Source organism: Mesoplodon densirostris, chromosome 1 (genome assembly GCF_025265405.1).
Source record: "Mesoplodon densirostris isolate mMesDen1 chromosome 1, mMesDen1 primary haplotype, whole genome shotgun sequence".
NCBI classification, from domain to species: domain Eukaryota; kingdom Metazoa; phylum Chordata; class Mammalia; order Artiodactyla; family Ziphiidae; genus Mesoplodon; species Mesoplodon densirostris.
The window spans coordinates 152,884,874-152,904,693 of NC_082661.1; the positions used below are offsets into that span (position 1 = coordinate 152,884,874).

Consider the following 19,820-nt stretch of genomic DNA (forward strand, 5'->3'; position numbering starts at 1 on the left):
GAAAGGTTTCCCTCCTTTACCTGTCTTCTAACCTCCATTTCCCCTCCTGAAGGCAGCCAATGTAACCAATTTCAGGTGTATCCTTCCACATCTACTCTACTCATATACATGCATATATTTTTTTCTCTCATATTTTTATAGAAAGTGAAGCATACTACACATACTGTTTTTTACCAGCTTTTCATTTGATAGTGCATCTTTGAGATTTGTCCATAGTCCATGGAGAGCCTCCCATTTTTTGTATAGCGTTCTGTTATGTGGATGTACCACAGTGTTTTTAAGCAACAATCCTAATAAACTTTGGGTTAGTTCTAATCTTTTGCTATTAAAAATGCGCTGCAAAGAATGAATTTGGTCATACAGCATTTTGCACCAGGTAGTGTAAATTCTTAGAACTGGAATTTCTGGATCAAAGGATTACATGCACTTTAAATTTTGATAGAAATTGCCAATATCCCTTTTTAGAAATTGCACCAATTTTCATTCTCACCGATGATAGATGGTTTAACTGTTTTCCCATAATCATAGCAGCAGAGCTGTCAAATTTTATTTCTGCCAAACTCATACATTTAAATCTCATTTCTCTCATTATGAGGTAAAATTGAATATACATTTAAAGCCACTTGTATTTCCTTCTTTGTGGACTGTGTGTTTATATCCTCTGCTCATTGTTCTACTGCACTGTTGATTGTTTTATTATTGTTTTCTATGAGTCCTTTTTATTTTAAGTGAAATAATCTTCATTATATGTGTTGGAAATATTTTTTTTCCCAGTTTGTCATTTTACTTTTGACTTTGCTTGCAATAGTTTTTGCTATGCAGAAATGTTTTAGTTTTATACAGTCAGATTTCTTTATTTGTTTTTCTGAATTATGTGTAATACTTAGGCCTTTTCTACTCCTAAGTTATTTTTTAACTTAGTTAAAAATAATTATTTATCACTTTAGTACTTTTATTAAGTCATTCACCCATTGGTTTAAGGTAAAAGGTATGGCTTGAACTTTTTTCCTTTTTTTCTGATGACTCTCTTGTTGACATGATTTCATAGTCCACACTGTCATGTATGAAATTAACTAATACTGGACTTCCCTGGCGGTCCAGTTGTTAAGACTCCGCACTTCCAATGCAGTAGGCAAGGGTTCAATCCCTGGTCAGGCAACTAAGATCCCACATGCCCCTCAGCACGGCCAAGGAAAAAAAAAAGAAAGAAATTAACTAATACTGATTAGGCCATATTTATTCTAATTTATATTTATTCATAAAATTCTGAATCTTCTCAATTTTTATTGCTATAAAAAATAGATTCTTCATATTAGGATGATCAGGAAATAATTATTTACAATGTATCACAGCTTTTAAATCAGCCTACAAGAAGCTGCAAATTATATGACATTGTGGGTTAACTGCTCAGTTTTCTCTTTTCCTAATGTTACAACCCCTGCCTTATTACTTTTTGAAAAACACCATAATTTCTTTGTCTCCTTTTGAGGCAAAGAGTCACTTGAAAACTTCTATGGAAAATTTTAACAAAATGTAGATGTTGGCTTGCACTTTTATTTGTGAGCAGTTTCCAGATTCATATAGCTTTGTCAACTAACAGTTAAAACTATTTTACATTTAATGCAGTTGGTCCTTATTTTGCAATGACTCGAGCTTCCTAATTTTATGTTTACTTTTACTAAAAGTGAACATTTTGTGAGATTTTGGAGACGGGTAGTGAGAGCTCCATGCCTGAGTTATCCAGCCCAGGCTATGTGATTAGCAGACGAATTGCTGGTGGTTTTTATGATCCTGGAAAGGAAGCTGCTTCCTGGGAGAAGAGTTATTTAGCATTATCCTTGTCAGAAGGCTTCACTGATGAATAGAGGGCAGGATGTGTCCATGTATTAATAAATATTTCAATTGCATATCTAGTGTTATTTGTTATAAATACATTTGAAAGTTTTATCAATTGTGTTAACTGTGATTTATGAAATGAAAGAATTACTGGTGAGATTAATAAGACATATCTTCAGATTTATAAAGGCTTTTAGCCTGGAATTCTTTAGAGGGAAAATAGATCTCCACATGCAAGATGTTACTGTGAATATTCCTTGACATTTCAATTTATCTAATAATAAGTGGGGAAGTATAACTAAGAACTATTAATAATACATTTTATAAATAATAGGGAAATTTTATAGAGACTTGAATAATTAACTATTTTTAAGAAATGATAATACTTGGAGGAGAAATGTATGTTAATTTTTTTCTGTCCACCCATTGATAAGTTGTTTAAAAGTTCTTGGATTTTTTTCCTTTCATCTTTAAAACTAGAGGAGGTGGGGCTTCCCTGGTGGCACAGTGGTTGGGAGTCCACCTGCCAATGCAGGGGACTGCATTCGTGCCCCGGTACAGGGCGATCCCATGGGCCGTGGTGCGGCTGGGTCCGTGAGCCAGGGCCGCTGGGCCTTCGCGGCCGGAGGCTGTGCTCCGCGGCGGGAGAGGCCACAGCAGTGAGAGGCCCGCGTACCGCAAAAAAAAAAAAAAAAAAAAGCTTTCTGGATTAAGATTATTTAGTATTGAACATGTTATTTTTTTCCTCAGCGATTTCTGATATTTCCATCTGTGCGCAAAAGCTTTATCTATATATTTTCACTGAACATTGAAAAGTATACCCTTGGGGTTTGACACTTCCACGTAAATGTTTCTTGTCCTTCCTTTGAATCTCAGCATTTTGATATTAAATCGCATGGCTATGAGACTAGTAATAGCTAGGTTATAAAGGCAATTCTGATTTGATTTGTTTCATATGGAGTTCATGTTTGCTGATCTGAAGACAACCACAACACAAAACCCCATACACTTTTATGGTTTGTTCTCCTTATATACAGAGTAAATGTGATATGTACATAAATATATCAGGTATTTGTTAGTGATAGATAGATGTTGATGAAATATGTAAACAGTTTATTCTTATTTTAGTTTCATATGATAATCATGTGGTATTTGTCACTTCACATAATTTCTCATGGCTAAAGTAAAAGAATATTATTTTTATAATACCTCCATTAATTCTCAAAATTTTTTAAACTTGGAAAAATTTTGGAAGTAGAAAATTTCAATTCCAGGTACTTCAGCAGTTTTGTTACTTTTTTTAAATTAATTTTTTTAAATTTCATGTGACTACAACATAATTTTACCCCAGGAAAATGAACTGTAAAAGACTCATTACACTGCAAAAGACTTTCACATTTTAGAATGTTTGAAAATATTTTATGATTCAGTCATGAAATCTGTAATGTCTTATTTAGAAATGCAGACTAAATTATATTTAATCTATTAAGAGTTTGCAGGCATAATGATTTATTTTAAAAGTAACTTACATGGATACCAAGCAGGGAAAGCAGCGGGTGGGGGTGGGGGTGGAATGAATTGGGAGATTGGGATTGACATGTATACACTGATGTGTATAAAATGGATGACTAATAAGAACCTGCTGTATAAAAAAATAAAATAAAATTCAAAAAATTTTTTGAAAAAGTAACTTACAAACAGATCAGTGGGCTTGTATAAATGAACCAAGTTTGCTCCAATTTTTTTCCCCTTTAGGCAGAGCTCACAGTTTGGAGATGAGAAAACATTTAGTGATTCATCATTGCTGGAAAACCTCCAAAATAATCATGTAAGCAACATAATACTATTATCTTTTCATTAATAAATGAAAACTAATGAGTGTTTCTCTGAATTATCTTCCATGTTTAAATATTCCTTTTTTTAGTTTCATGATCATGTCTAATAATTAGCAAAATCTATTATCTCTAAATTCTTTTTACTTGGCCAACATGAATTCATGGTTGTTAGAAATTTAGTTTTAATAATTGTCACTAATCAACATTCTGTTTTTTAAAAATATTATATCTTAAGGGCTTCCCTGGTGGCGCAGTGGTTGCGAGTCCGCCTGCCGATGCAGGGGACGCGGGTTCGTGCCCCGGTCTGGGAAGATCCCACATGCTGCAGAGCGGCTGGGCCCGTGAGCCATGGCCGCTGAGCCTGCTCATCCGGAGCCTGTGCTCCGCAACGGGAGAGGCCACAGCAGTGAGAAGCCCGCGTACCACAAAAAAATAAATAAATAAAATAAAATAAAATAAAATAAATAAAAATAAAAATATTATATCTTAATTCTAGAACTCTATTTGTATGAAACAACTCATTGTTAACAATTTCAAAACATCTATAGAAATGAATTTCCTGCTCAGAATTATAGGCCAGTGCTAAATCTATACAATAAGAATTTCGGACTTCTGCCACCCAATGTGAGCATTCCACTTATGAAAGTTACTGATACTTAATTAAAATTCCATCCAATCAAACGATATGGTCTCCTAAGTTTAAACCCCCAATTTTTTCTCACAGTCGCTTCAAGCTCAATGTGTCAGAACTTGGACTCATGCTCATCACCCCAAAACCTAGTCCCTTCCTAGTGCTGATGGACTTACCACCTCTGCCCCTGGGCAGGGCCCTAGCAATGTGTTCATGTGGTTATTTTTGCCTTCAACAAAGCATGAGCTTCCAGATGCACAAAATCTAGACCTAGGCCCACCTCTTCCCTCTTGTGTTCTCAGGTTCAGTAAATTGCACCATCAACTAACTGTCTTATTACTCATTCTAGGAACTTAGGGTTGCTTTTGATACCTCCTTCCCCTCCGTCTCCAGATCTGTAATGACTCACTAACCCCTTGTCAATATGACTTTCTGTAATATATCCTAAATGTCTTCTTCACTTCATTCTCACTTTCTCTACCCCAGTCCAGACTACTGGTATCCTCCAGGTGAATTACAGCAGCCTCCTAACCATTCTCCTTGTTTCCGTTTTTACCCCCCTCCAGTTCTTGTTGCACATGGCAGCTGGAATGATGCAAATGTAAATCAAGTCCCATCACTCTCCTGTTTAAAACCATGCCAGAGGGCTTCCCTCTCAACTTACAAAGTTACATGGTCCAGCCCCTGCCTAAGTCTTCGGCCTCACTTGGAGCTACCCTTCCTTTCTTTCTCCTCAGGCTACACTGGCTTTCTTTTATTTTCTCAAACACACTTCATTCTTTCTTCCTTTAGGACCTTTTCAGTCATGTGTGATTCCTGCTTGATGGAAAACTGTGCTCAGTTCTTCATGAGGCTAAAACTTCAACAGCTTAAAGATCACATTGTCATGAGAACAACCACAGACTGGCCTATATCATATTATATGATATTTGCACATTTATCCTTTGAAGCCCTTTTCACACTATAAATAAATAATACTTGTGTACTATTTATCTATGTTCTGTTTTCCCCACTAGTCAAAGCTTCACATATCAGGGACCTTGTCTGTTTTGTCTGCTCTTCGAGGCTTAACACAGTTTTTTTTCAAATAATGTTCTGATTTACCTTTCCAGTCATTTCACTTTTTTGGTCCAAGAGCATAGAGGAATATTTTTCCTTTATTAATTCGAATGACATTTTTCTTCATCAGGAACCAGACAAGAAGATGTTTAATTTTAAAAATCTGACTGCTTTCTTGCAGAAAGGATCTTGTCTTCCTCAGGCCATGAGAGTCCATTGTACAAAGGACTTCTCAATCAATCCTTTTTTATTTAGTAAAACGTGTATCAGGTTAAGGTTGCCATTTTTGCAAAAAGAGAGGACAAACCTTACAGAGGAATCCCCTGCCATCGTCACCTCAACCCAAAGTAGTGGAACCACAGTAAGAGTAGATGCCTAAAATTTAGATCTGATCAGGAATTAGAACTAGGTAAATGAACATTTTAGAATGTCTCTCCTGTCCTTAATAACAAGATTCAACCATATCCACCTTTTTTGCTGTACTGTTTCTATTTAACAAGACAAAGTGGTCTTATATAAATGTTTAGAAAAGGAATGAGAGGGTGCAATAATGAATGATTTTAGTTAAAAATATTTTTTCTTCATAATAGTTGTTGGCTTCTTGACTTTCACACCTTCAATATTTAACAGCTGCACTCTTAGTAAATATGCATGAAGTAGTATTACTATCATTAGTGTCAAATGTTTAAACGTAAGTGGCTAAATTATGTGTTTATTTCTTACAGCCAACTGCACCTATAATATGTGAATTTCTTACAATGATGGCAGTTTGTCACACAGCAGTACCAGAGCGAGAAGGTGATAAGATTATTTACCAGGCAGCATCTCCAGGTACAAATGAAGCAATTGTGGTGTATTTCTTGGTGGAAAATTGTTCTGAAATTTGAGATTGTTCCGAAAAATTTAATTTGAAGAAGTAAAATAAACAAGTTATGTTTTTCAGATTACAAATTTTATTTACTAATTAGATAAACCTTGGCTTTCAAAATTAAATATATATATATTTAAAAATATATAACTTTGTGTAACATTTGTTATATGACATAAATTACATGTAAATTTGAATAACAAAATTCACACAAGTAAAAAAAACGGTACTTTATATATACACATAGTAAATTCTCCCTTCTTTATAAATAACTAAGAATAAACTGTTAGTCATAAACTGTTTTTGCACATAAGCAGACAGGAAAAGGAAGATCTGTTTGCTTAAATAGTGCGCATTTTAGAATACCAATTTTGCTTTCTTTTGGAAATGATAATCAAGGAGTTCATTGTGTATTTATTGGATGAGAAAAGTTTTACACATTTGAAGGGATTCCATAAAATATGTATTAGCACAGTTATCATTATTTAATACTTAGGCTTATTTTCAATGAAAAATTGGGTAAATAGTCAATTTGATGATTGTAAGATTTCAAGAAAGAATGAACACACTTTGGGGAACTTTTTTAATAAGTGTTTTAAACTGTATTATAAACCAGCACCTGCGACCTTGTAGAATGTACCAAATTCCTAAAAACCATAAGATACATCTCATATCATTAAGATAGAAACTATGTGAATGTTTTATCCCACACCCTTCCTTAAGAAACAAGAAGTTCTGATGTAAGAGGGTGATGTAAGTAAATAATATATAATACAACAAAGCATCAGTTCATTTATATCCATTTAAATTGACCCCTCAACATTAATAGTATTAGTTTTTCTACATTAAACATTTTAGGAGGAAAAGGATAAAACTTAAGAAGGCAATTTCGTGCCATTCATTTTTTCCAGTTTTATTAAGAAATAATTTACATATATCACTGTATCTCTAGTACTTATTTATCTTATAACTGGAAATTTGTACCTTTCAATCACCTTTCTCCAGTTCCCCCTTCTCCCACCCTCCACCTCTGCTAACCACATCTGATCTCTTTTTCTATGAGTTTGGGGTTTGTTTTCTTTTTTTCCCTTTAGATCTCACATATAAGTGAGATCATACAGTATTTTTCTCTCTCTGTCTGGCTTGCTTCACTTAGCATAATGCCTTCATGTCTATCCATGTTGTTGGCAAATGTAGGATTTCCTCATTTTTTTATGCATCATTCATTTTGAGAAAAGTTTTCTAGAGAATATGCTGGACCAAGGGGTATATTTAATTATCCTTCTTAGGTATGTTTGGCTAACAGTGGGACTTAATCTTCAGAAATATGACTCTGGGGTCTATACATGTCTCAGATTCTTAAGATCATTCTACTTATTCCTTTGGCATTGTCATATAATTTTAAAAGAAGTGGATTTCAGTAAAAGGAGCCAGAATAAAAATAATTTTAATTCTTTTTAAAATTAAGCAGAAAATTGGATTGCAATAATGTCTTTCTCTCGTATTTGGGGTAATTTTTTTCACTGTACATTTGCTTTGTCCTGTTTTCCTAAAACAGATGAAGGAGCCTTGGTCAGAGCAGCCAAGCAACTGAATTTTGTTTTCACTGGAAGAACACCTGACTCAGTGATTATAGATTCAGTAAGTTATTTATTTTTAAGTCTGGTTTTTATCAAAGTAATACATATGCTTAGCTTCAAAGATAAAATAATACCAAAAAAGCTCAAAATAGAATAGAGGTTCCCAGCTCCAGTTCTCCTCTCCAGAAGCAAAAACTTTCTATTCTTTTAGCTATTTCTTCAGACATTTACACATCTTATATATATTTTTTAATGTTTGATGAATGATATATGTGTTGATTCTTCAATTTTAGACATATCTACTGACTTCCTATTCAGTTATATTAAATGAGGAGTTATTTCTCTTGACTCACCATCCCTTCCCAATAGTATTATAATTATATTACAATATTTGGTTAAACAAGTATTTGGACCCAGATTTTTAAATGGGCAAAAAACTTGAACAAACATTTCACAAAAGAAGATATACAGATGGCCAGTGAGCACATGAGAACACATCATCAGTCATCAGGGAAATGCAAATTAAAGTCTCAATGAGATACTACTGCATACCCACCAAAAAAGGTAAAATTAAAAACATTGGTAGCACCGAATGTGAACGAAAACGCAGAGCAAGTAGATCACCTGTTTTTGCTAGTAGACGTGCAAGATGGTACAATCCCTTTGGAAATCCTTTTAGAGTTTTCCAACACAGGTAAACATGCACCCAGCCCAGCAGTTGCACTCATACTTAACCAGGAGAAGTGAAAGCATATGTCCACAGAGAGATGTGTCATGGAATGTTCATAGCAGCTGTATTCAGAGTAGCCAAAAACTAGAAACAAATCAAATATCCATTACTAGGCGAATGGATGAACAAATTGTAATATACAATGGAATAGCTAAACCATAGAAAAGAGTAAAATATCGATTCATCAAGAGCCTTAATAAATCTCAGAAACATTATACTGGGAAAAAAAATTCAGACACAGAGGAATGCATACTCTTTTTTTTTTTTTTTTTAATTTTTGGCTGTGTTGGGTCTTTGTTGCTGCATGCAGGCTTTCTCTAATTGCAGCGAGCGGGGGCTGCTCTTCGTTGTGGTGCACGGGCTTCCCATTGCAGTGACTTCTCTTGTGGAGCACAGGCTCTAGGTGCCTGGGCTTCAGTAGTTGTGGCCAGTGGGCTTCAGTAGTTGTGGCACATGGGCTCAGTAGTTGTGGCTTGTGGGCTCTAGAGCGCAGGCTCAGTAGTTGTGGTGCATGGGCTTAGTTGCTCTGCGGCATGTGGGATCTTCCTGAAACAGGGCTCAAACCCGTGTCCCCTGCGTTGGCAGGCGGATTCTTAACCACTGCACCACCAGGGAAGTCCCTATTTTCTTTTTTTTTAATATTGTCTTTCCAGATACAAAACTATCTCCTGAAAATAAATTTTTTTCTTTATTTCCTAAACATGAATCTCTTGTCTTTTTTCCAATTGCTTGATTTTCTACCTACTACTAATTGTTCCATACCTTCTTAGTGCACCTTTATTGGTACAATTACACCAGATAATCTGCCAGTGGGTAGTTGTTTCCCTGAGACATCCCTCCAGAAGTCCTCCATTCTCCTTGGTCTGGGCCAGTTTTTCCTGCTTCTCTGGCACTTGGAATTCCTTTTGATTGTCTCCTGTTTTGGACTTTCTATTTCCTGTAAGTCAAAACTTCTTTCTTAGTAAACTCACTGGTATTGATAAAACACATTTTCTGTCAATTTCATCCTATTGAAAAGGTGTTATTAGAGAAGCAGAAGTCACAGTAGTGACAGCCTTCAGTAAACTTAGCTCCTGACTCAGGGCTCCAAGCTGCCCTGGTGGACAGTTCAGTCTTACTCGTGGCTGTCAGGAGGAATCGCTTTCCTGTCTCCCTGGGGACTTTCTTTACCTCTCTTCTGTGTTAGATTTTCTGTTTCCTGGATCCCATATTTTCTTTGTTCTTGGCTAACTCTTGTTATCGTGGAACACATTCTTTATTGGCTTCTTGAGAAAAGGTGCATGGAAAGTTATTTGGTTTTTTGTTTTGTTTTGTTTAGTCCTTTCAAGTCTAAACTTTTTTTATCCTATCTTTCTACTTAATTGGTAGTCTGGCTGAATGTAGAACTCCAGGGTGGAAATCAGTTTCCTGAAGAATTTTGACTGTTCCTCTGTCTCCTGGCTTCCAGTACACCTAATTGAGAAGTCGGAAGCCACTGTGACTCCAGTCTTTGTGACTTGCCCACCCCTCTCTCTCTGGAAGGTTGTGGGATATTCTTTGTCCCAAGAGTTCTGAAATTTCATGACAGTGTCCTTAGTGGGAATATCTTAACCCATTGTACTGAGCACTGAGTGGACACTCTTCCATTTGGAAATCAATATCCTTCCATTCTGGAAAATTTTCTTGAGTGAGTCTATTTATTTTCCTTCCCTCTTTTTCCTCTGCTCTCTCTTTTTAGAATTCTTGAATGCATCTTTTAACTTTTCTGTCCTGCTCTTCATGTCTTTGCCTTTTTGTTCTACTTTTTGGAAGTTTTCCTCCGTTTTATCTTCTTAGACTTCTGTTGATTTTCTTTTCATTTCTGCTGTCATGTTTTTAGTTTCTAGAAGCTTTTATTGTTTTTTCAATATTTCTTTTTTTTAATAGTACCTGTTCTTGTTTCACAGGTGTTGTACTTACTTGTTGTACTTATTGTTGTTTCTTCTCTGGGAGGAATAATGATAGTTTTTTTGACGTTTTCTTTTCTAAACAATTACAAGCATTTAACAGTTTAAATAAGCATATGGTTTTTACTGGAATATAAAGTGGTCTTAAGCTGCCATTATAGTTGTTTTGATTATTGCAGTGGGAAAGTGATACCTCACCAAAAATTAAATATCAATTTTCAATGTTCTTTTCCAGAGTTTCCCATTCTCCACTTAGGAGAAAAGAATAGCATTTAATTACTGCAACACTTGCATATGGGATGTATAATAGACTATGCCAGATATTTGACAAGAGCTTCAAAATGCAGAATCATAAGGCCAGTCTCCTCCTATGCCACCAAAGAGCAGTATACAGGACCTAAATAATAATCACAAAAACATAACAATTGTACAAGCCATCTTTTTGTTTCAAACATTTTCTTCATTTGCTTCATGAATGCCATTAAAAAGCATATAGTGGAGAGTACAGCAATATTTCCAAAGGTATAAAACACTGCAAAAAGTTTTATGCCATCAGGAAGCCACAGTAATCCAGTTCCAGTGAGACAACAGAAAATGCCCATAGAAAGCATATGACAAACCACTTCATTCTGGTGTTGCAATGGAGGGAAGAGGCATCCAGGACCTGTCTACCAGCCCCTCAAGTCCATCAAGGAACCCAGAGCCTGACACTCCACAGGCCGACATGGATGTTTTCTTTTTGAATTCTCTTTCCTCCAAATTGCTCTTATCTATTTGTTTTGGGTATCTATGATCCATGTTAATAGCTGTCCTTGAATATCTATTAATCTTTGGTTTTCTCATGGTTAAGAGTGAAGAACTTGAATCAAAGCTGGTATGGCAGTTCTGAGCATGAGGGTATTTGTCAACATTGGGCTTCACTGTGGGGTGGTCTGGTGGGATTCCTTTGGGAAGTCATGGTTGTCTGTACCTTTAGGGCTTCTCTTGGTCTTGTGAATTCCCCAGAGATTCATTTTCTGATTTCTGCCTGGAAAGGTCTGGCTGCCAGAAGGTAGGGAGCCGAGTGGGTTGGGGGCATTGGGGCCTAGCCTCTAGTACAAATGTGATAACAGTGCTGTATCTTCAAGTGTGCCAGTCAACTTCTAGATGGAAGAGCCTCTGTTTTACCCTCTATAGAGCAAAGCCTCGGTCTTCTGCCAGTATGCAGGAAGAGCCAGTGCCCAGAGCTGCTTTTCTAGTAGCTCTTTCCCAGTCCTCCCATTTTAGGCCCCTCTCTTTCCTCCCAGTTCTAGAGCTACCTGCTATTCCACTTCCTTAAGCCTCTTAGGGATTATGTGGTACAAATAGGGTTGGTTCTCAGCTTTTCCCATGGCTACTGCAGGCTTTGAAACTTCTTGTATCTGCTAAGGATGTGTTTCTCACTGATCTGGTTTCTGGTTTCCACATTTTTCGTGCTATTTTCTCTTCTCTTATTTTCCTGCCATTGCAAGTTTCTTCCTTAAGTGGGTTTTTTTTTTTTCTATAGTTTTGATGGGGCTTTGGGAAGGATGAAAATTAAATGTGTATGTTCAGTCTTCCATCTTAACTTGAAAAGTTAGTAAGTTCAATTAAAGATGATGTATTTCAGAAGGGACAACTTGTTTGTGTTGACATTTTTTACATTAAAATTTCATGACTAGGGTTTATTTCCAAGAAGCCAAAGATGCCAACTCTATGTAATCAAATTTTCCTTTTCTTCATAGCTGGGGCAGGAAGAAAGATACGAATTGCTCAATGTCTTGGAGTTCACCAGGTAAAACATCTGCTCTGTGGTTTGTATGTATGACATAAATTTCCTTCCATTTTTATTTAACTAAATTTATTTATACCAAATATTAAATTAAAATCTTCAATGGAATTTTTAATTGTCATATCTGTAAGTAAATCATAAACAGCACTCTTCAGAGTCTTGTAAGGCATTACTCCTAGAGGCAATATAAAAATATTTTTGAACATAACTGTCTGCATCACAACTGTAGGGGGTATAGGACCAAGACAGTGATCTGGAAACATCGTTATACTTAGAGGTGCCAAGATTTATGTAGCATGAAAAGGAATCAGAGTCAGGAACCCACCATTCTAATTAAGTGTTCACTATAACATATAATTGTCTTGGGGATTTCAGAAACCATACCCATCTCTCTGTTAGGTATAAAACCAGTTCCCATGTAGTAGGCAAGGGCAGAAAGCAAAAAGATTATTTTACTTACTTTATTTCCTAAGGTCAAATAAGAGAGGCCTTCCGTTATGATCAGTGACATCTCTATGAGTTTCTGGCTCTTTATTCCCACATGACTATGTAGTTTCCCAACTAACCTACATTCTTGGGGCAAAATGCCCTCAGCTACAGACAAGAGGGTCTTTAAAGATTGTGTCATCATTCAGAGGACACTTAAAAATATCTTCAAGGCCATAACCAGGATGTAATGCTGCTGTTCAAAGAAATGTGTCCACTTTTTTTCTTGAACTTTTTCCTACATAAGGCAAGTCTGTACACTAACTAAAAGAGGCATTTTCTTTTCTGTGCCAACATTTGTTGCTGTCTTGGTTAGGAGTGACCACATGCCAATGGTTAATATCAAAAGTAATGGGATCTAATTTATTATTTAAACATTGTGTTTTTTTTCACTTGTATGCACTGAAAGGCTCCAAGGAAAATGCATAAGAAGAAGTTGGATGATTAACTGTCATAGAATATTCTCAAAGTGTATCCCCCATCTTTTTTTTTTCCACATCAAAGTGACTGTTTTTCCTAAGCCTATTTGTATTATGTCTGTAATAGATTATAAATAGTGTATCAGTTAACATTTGGATATGTTTGTTTATGAACACACACTTAGAAACACTATGTAAGTGGTAAGTATGTGAAGAAAAATAAAGCAAAGTTAGCAACTCTTTCAGGATGCTGTGATGGGGGAGGCTTAAGGACAAAAGTGAGAGAAGTGAATGTGTGGGAATTAAAATAATCTCTGAAAGACATGAGTGGTTTAGACTAGGATGATGGTAGAGAAAATAAAGTGAAGTTGATAGAATGCAGATACCCTTTGCAGGGATGTCAGGGGGCCATTGGTATGAATTGGATGTGGCAGGAGAAAAGAGGGGGAGGGGCTAGGGTTCCTGGCATGAGTGACTGGGTAGATGGAGATACTGTTTACACAAATGGTGGATACAGGATAGATGCTGAGGATGAGATGTTTGAAGTTTAAGATGCCAGTGAGATATATATATATATACATAGAGATGTCAGGTAGGCAACTGGTTATAGAGGCCTGACACATAGAAGCCTCTGGCTGAAATATAAATTTGGTAGTCATTGGCCTATAAATGGTATTTAAAAGCCATGAACGTGAGTTGGATCTCCTGGATATAAAATAATAGAGTAAGGGAAACAAAAAAGGCTGAAGATTGAGCTACGAGTAACTAAGGGTTGATTAGCAAAGAGGAATTAACAAAAGAGACTGCTCTGTGATTAGAGAAAGAGTGTAAGAGCATAAAGCCAAGGGAAGAGGATAATTTCCAGGAGGGAGTGGTCATCTGTGTCAGAGACTGCTACAAGGTTAGGTAAGACAAAGCTGAAAGTAGTCGTTGGATTTAGAGATTCAACAACTGGTGAAAAGAGAAGCAAGATGGGAGTGACTGGGGAATGAGTGGGAACCGTGGCTGGCAAGTGTTTTGAGAAGTTGAGCTGTGAAGGGGAGTAGAGCTTTGAAAAGGGATGCGTGTGGCTCAGCAGGAAGGGTTGTTTGGGGTGAGTTTCTCAGGAGAGAGACTAGAACTGTTTCAGTACTGATGAGAAGGATCCATTCCAGGAGGAGAAGGATCCATTCCAGGAGGAAAAGATGCAAGTTCAGGGGAGAGCAGCACAGCTTTAGGAGTGAGATGACCAGGAACACAGGGTGAGAGAAGATTCACAGCACATATGAAAGGAAGGTCTCCGATACGAAAGAAAGTGTTCCTTCCATGGTATCAAGAAACAAGGCAGAGGATGGTCCACAGTGGATAAATGTGCAGGTTTTAATGGCAGAAAGAATAGGGATTTCTTGTTGGAGGCTTCCATCAAGGTGACTGCAAAAATTCTGAGGGTCTGGAATGACAAGGGCACATTGGAGACCTGAGGAATGGAGAAGTGCTCATAGTCCTGTGGGGAGACAGAGAGCAAGCTTATTAGAGAAATGTAGATGACGAGGCAGCATGGAGCACCCAGTGACGTTGGGACCGTGTGTTTACTAATCTCTGGTTGGGTGACTTTTCTCCAGCAATGTCCACTTACCCTGATGGACCACAGAAAGGGTTCCTATTCACCAAAGATTTGGGAGTTTTGCCAGGAGAAGAAAAGAGCAAGAAAGTTGATGAGTTTGGGACCATGCCATCAAAGCTGCATTAAGAGAGACATGAATCATGAAGGGCTGAGATAGAATACCTGGATGTGATTACAAAAGGGGCCCAATTAAATGTAGTCCTAAAGCACAGGAATGAAGATCAGAGATATTAATACAGTGGGGATTAGAGATGGAGAAAGAGAGAACTAAATACTCCTAGACACTTCTGAAGGAAACTCCAGCTGTATGCTATGACACCAAATCTAACTGCTATATTGGACTCATCTCAGTTTTTTAGCCACAGAACGTTATAAGGTAACACAAATAGATGCAGACACTTGAGAAGTCTTTTTTACCTCTAGTTTCTGGAGAGAATATGCTTATACACACTTGGTTCCAAGTGAGACTTATCCTGTGCAATGCCATACCTGTTTACTCTGTTCATTGTTACTTGCAGTCTCTTTGCTAATGCATTAAAAGATGTTGTATGTTTGACTAACAATTTTTATCTGTCTATACTGCCAACATAATGTTAAATTGTTTGTGCTCATTAACTAGAGTTTGCAAGATAAATTAGATTTTTTACATGATGCCAGTGGTTTGCTAGTAATCATTGAAAAATGATAGTCATGAAGGCTTAAGTGGGTTTTTAAAGTTCTAGTGTTTGCCTTTATGTGTGATTGGATGTGTACTTAAAATTGACTTTCTGTTTGAATTAAAAAAAAAAAAATCCCACAAGGACTCAGGCAAAAAATATACAAATCAATTTTCATTGCAAAGTAAAGGAGCTGTTACAGTGGAGGATTACTGGACTGAATGTCAATATTATGACATAGTATGAGTGTGTTTCGTGTTTGGTAATTGCAATCATTGTTGCTTTTGTTGTGGTCATCCGTTTACAATGCTTGGTGTCAGTTTATTTATCTCTTGTAAAAATAAAATACAGCGTGTGTGTGTGTGAAAAGAAAAGCTATAAAAGTTCATATAGACAAAAAAAGAGATAATTTCTTTGAAGTACAGTAAATCAGCCATGTTTGAATATCAAAAAAAATTGATCATCATTTCTCTTTTTAATAATTCATCGAAAAAGATACTGGCTTAAATATTTTTTAAATCTGAAAACATTGAACTAGAACTCTCCTTTATCCTGGTGGATACTAACTCTTGCAGGTTTCTAGGGAGCTATTTTGTAAATTATTCCTCTAGGGAAGCAGATGGTACCCTGGTGCCTTAAAAAACATAATGTAACTTTCAAAGGACTCAACTATACACCCAGGGTATGGTTTGTGTATGTGGAAGGATCGGCCTCATAATTTGGTCAAATTTATTTTTTCACTGTGAGTATTAAAATATGTGAGACGTGACAAACAAATAGGTGTATCTTCTCACTACGATGACACATTGTGGAAAACCTCTTTCTTTCAGTGCTAGAAAAAGAATGTCAGTGATTGTTCGCACTCCATCCGGGAAGTTACGACTTTACTGCAAAGGAGCCGTAAGTTTTTATTTTTGTCTTTTACAGTTTTGATTTACGATGGTTTATAATGGATACGTTAAGCATTCTGCTACAGAAATGTAACACAGATGTTTAGCCTGAAGCTGCTGACGTCCACTTTGGGTAGTGTTTTATAGTAATAGTGTTCAGCCTCTTCTGGTGAAATATGGAATTCCTTCTGGGTAAATTTGGTGCTTTGAAAAGGTTTGGCCTAGGTTATTTATATAATTCAATGTTTGGTACATAATATATGAGGTTTGTTGTTTAGAAATATGTTAGAAGCCAGTTAAATACGGAAAATATTTTAAAATTGAATTAGAAATATAGTGACCTATACCAGTTTGAATCTAATTTTTTAAAGGCCATAGAAATGGGGGGAAAAATGGATCACAATTACTGCTATAATTTCTTCATGTGGTGATTACTATTTGTATTGTATTTGCATTGGTTTAATGATAACAGAATTTCTAACTATTGGTTGGCTATGGTATATTGGCAGGTTATATTGACAAAATAGTCATTCTAACTGAATTTTTCTAGTTAAAATATGTCTACACTCATGGAAATATAAGAAATCTACTGCCCAGGGCCTTTTCTTTCTAATTCTTAAAATTAGATAATATTTCCCTTCTGAATTATCTTTTCCAGGTACCTAGTATAGTTGGAGTAGTCAGGTAACTTACCAACTTGGAACTTTCCAATATCAACTATAATCACCAATCTTGCTTTATTACATGGAACTTGGAAACTGAACTTACCAAGAAACCCAAGCTTATTATTTGAATTCCTGTTGAGAATGTTTTTCAGTGCCTTGGTTTTAAAGCATTGAAATGTAATTTTTGAATGCCTTGGTTTTAAAGAATTTTGGTAGAATTATTTCATGATGTCTCGTGAATGTAGTTTTAGAATTCCTTTGGTTGTTGATTCAAACATCTAACATTTGTTTGCTGTGTGCATTTTATCTACTAGACTTTCAACTGTATTTGGGGGTTAGGAAGATAAGACTCAAAACTTGTCAGGAGCTTAAGACTACTCAGGGAAATATATATAAAGAGAAGATTAGGATATAATATTAAAATATATTGTAAAGATCTTCCACCTCCCAGTGGTAACATTAAGTGGTAAAGTAATAAAGAGAGCCCTTAAGACCTCCCACTTTATAAACAGTTTGTATGTGTCCAGTTTAACTACACCCAGTCCACATCCTCTTTTCTTAGTTTTGAGTAATCCAGCTAGAAACTTTGTTTGGGGCATTAAAGCACTGAATAAAAAATAAAAAACATTGGACTTCTTTTTTGAATAATCATAGAGATAGTTTGCATACATTAACTTGCTTATTGCCACTCCCAAATTAGCTATGATATGTGGTTGAATACTAAAAAGACATAAACATGTAAAACAGCAAGGTGCATTTGAGAACTACATGCAGTTTGGCAGGGAATAGCAGAATTTGAGGTTAGAAAGGTGAGCATGAGTTAAGTCATGGGTTTTTCATGCTCGAGAACTTGTTCTTTCTTTCTGGATCATTCTGATGCCATTTAGAAGGTGATTTAAAGCAGAAAAGAGATGTATAGAGAGTTAGCAGTTGAAGCTGTTGACTACAGTTCAAGAAAAAGTTGATAAGGATCAAAACCTTATAACGGACAATTGCGGAGAGGATTAAGAGGACAGAGATTTAGGACTTAGTAATTGATTACATGTGGGTGATGAGGGAAAAGATGATCTAGGATTATCAGATTTCTGTTTAGCTAACTAAATAGACTAAGTGATACCACTTACTAAGATAAAGAGTTGGGAGCTACATCTGGGCCATAAGGGCGAAGATACCTGCATTTCACAGGGGAAGATATATGAGGTGCTGATATAGGAGTTAAAAGTGTAGCTAGAAACTAAAAGCAGGGGATTGATGAGATCTCATATGGGGAAAATAATGCATGAAAAGAGAGGAGGGCTAAATGTGAAAAGTAGAGGATCCAGGAAGGACATTGAAATTTGGAGGAAAGCCTGAGGGAGTCCGTTGATTCCTTGGCAGAGTGAACAATCAACAGTGACAAGTGCAACAGAATACCTTAGTAATGAAAGGCAATTAAGAAGCCTTCAAGGGCTTCCCTGGTGGCGCAGTGGTTTAGAATCTGCCTGCCAATGCAGGGGACACAGGTTCAAGCCCTGGTCTGGGAAGATCCCACATGCCACGGAGCAACTAGGCCCGCGAGCCACAACTACTGAGGCTGCACGTCTGGAGCTTGTGCTCCGCAACAAGAGAGGCCGCGACAGTGAGAGGCCCACGCACCGCGATGAAGAGTGGCCCCCGCTCGCCGCAACTAGAGAAAGCCCTAGCACAGAAACGAAGACCCAACACAGCCAAAAATAAATATAAATAAATTTAAATTTAAAAAAAAGAAGTCTTCAAGAATATTTTCCAGTCAACATGGTATTATCTGTTCATAGTTTGATGTATCTCCTTTATTCCAAAATCATAGCAGTGATGGATATAGTATAAAGAGAAAACAGAGGTAGACCAAAATAGGTATAGAAAATCAAGGTGGTACACTGAACTGAAGTCTTGAGCTGAGACGGGTAGGAGTCCCAGGCCCTGGGTTGGGAATCAGGGAGCAATGTCTGGAGTTTGGTTTCTGTGGGACAGTGGGCACAAATAGTACTTTCTGTAAAATGCAGATAGGAGCCAGCCTCCCCTCTTTAAAACCTAAGATAGTGGTAAACTTCCTAACCAGGAGAAGAGCTGAGGAAAGCTTATGCAAGCCCCTACTGGAGAGTACAGAAAACCACTAGATTGAAATGCATGTGAAGAAGGAAAGAGCAAGAGCAAAACTTGGAGACATATGAGGAAATCTCATGTCGAAGAGAGAACAAGCACATAAACAACTGGAGCATGAACTCACCCCAGCTGAAATCATTTGTGTAAACTGTTCTGACAGAGGATGTTTAGAGCTCAACATGATAAAGAAATTACAGTTATTTTTAATCAAAAAGAAATTTTGGGGAGAGGGGAGAATAGGTTACATGTAAGATAAATTAGAAATCATAAATAAATTTAAGAAAAAAACATCAACAAATGAAATAAGCTCTAGATAGAGTTGGAGGGGTGAGGATAGAGTTAGTGAATTGGAAGATAGTATTTGAAGAGTTCATTTAAAATATCACACAAAGAAATGGGTGTGTGTGTGTGTATGGATGACTTATTTTTCTTGCTTTTCTCCAGATTTTCAGTAATTGGGTTGTCTTGCTTTGTTAATTTTTAAGTGAAAAAGAAGGAAAAGTACACAATACACAAGTTGTGTCTGCAGTAGTAGCCAATTTAGGGAAAGTTACATTTACACAAATAAAAATTTAATTTATTCAAGAAAATAATCCTACTCCAATATTTATATTCAAGAGAGAAATTAGAAACTTGAGTAATACACTTAATGCTTTAGTGACCTTAAAGTGACTGAAAATTTTCAAATTAAGTGCCCCCTAAATAAAATTCTGTGCCATATGCAAAA

The 19,820-nt window shown here is 36.5% G+C and overlaps 1 protein-coding gene across 3 annotated transcripts in view; it reads left to right on the forward strand.

Moving 5' to 3' along the window:
* Positions 1–19,820, forward strand: part of ATP8A1 (ATPase phospholipid transporting 8A1) — a 238,334-nt gene that overhangs the window by 95,841 nt on the left and 122,673 nt on the right. For all 3 annotated transcript variants that reach the window (XM_060110533.1, XM_060110538.1, XM_060110544.1), the window contains 5 exons: positions 3,592–3,664; positions 6,087–6,192; positions 7,788–7,870; positions 12,207–12,256; positions 16,248–16,317. In XM_060110533.1, coding sequence (XP_059966516.1) covers positions 3,592–3,664; positions 6,087–6,192; positions 7,788–7,870; positions 12,207–12,256; positions 16,248–16,317 — 382 coding nt within the window. The remainder of the gene's footprint in view (positions 1–3,591; positions 3,665–6,086; positions 6,193–7,787; positions 7,871–12,206; positions 12,257–16,247; positions 16,318–19,820) is intronic.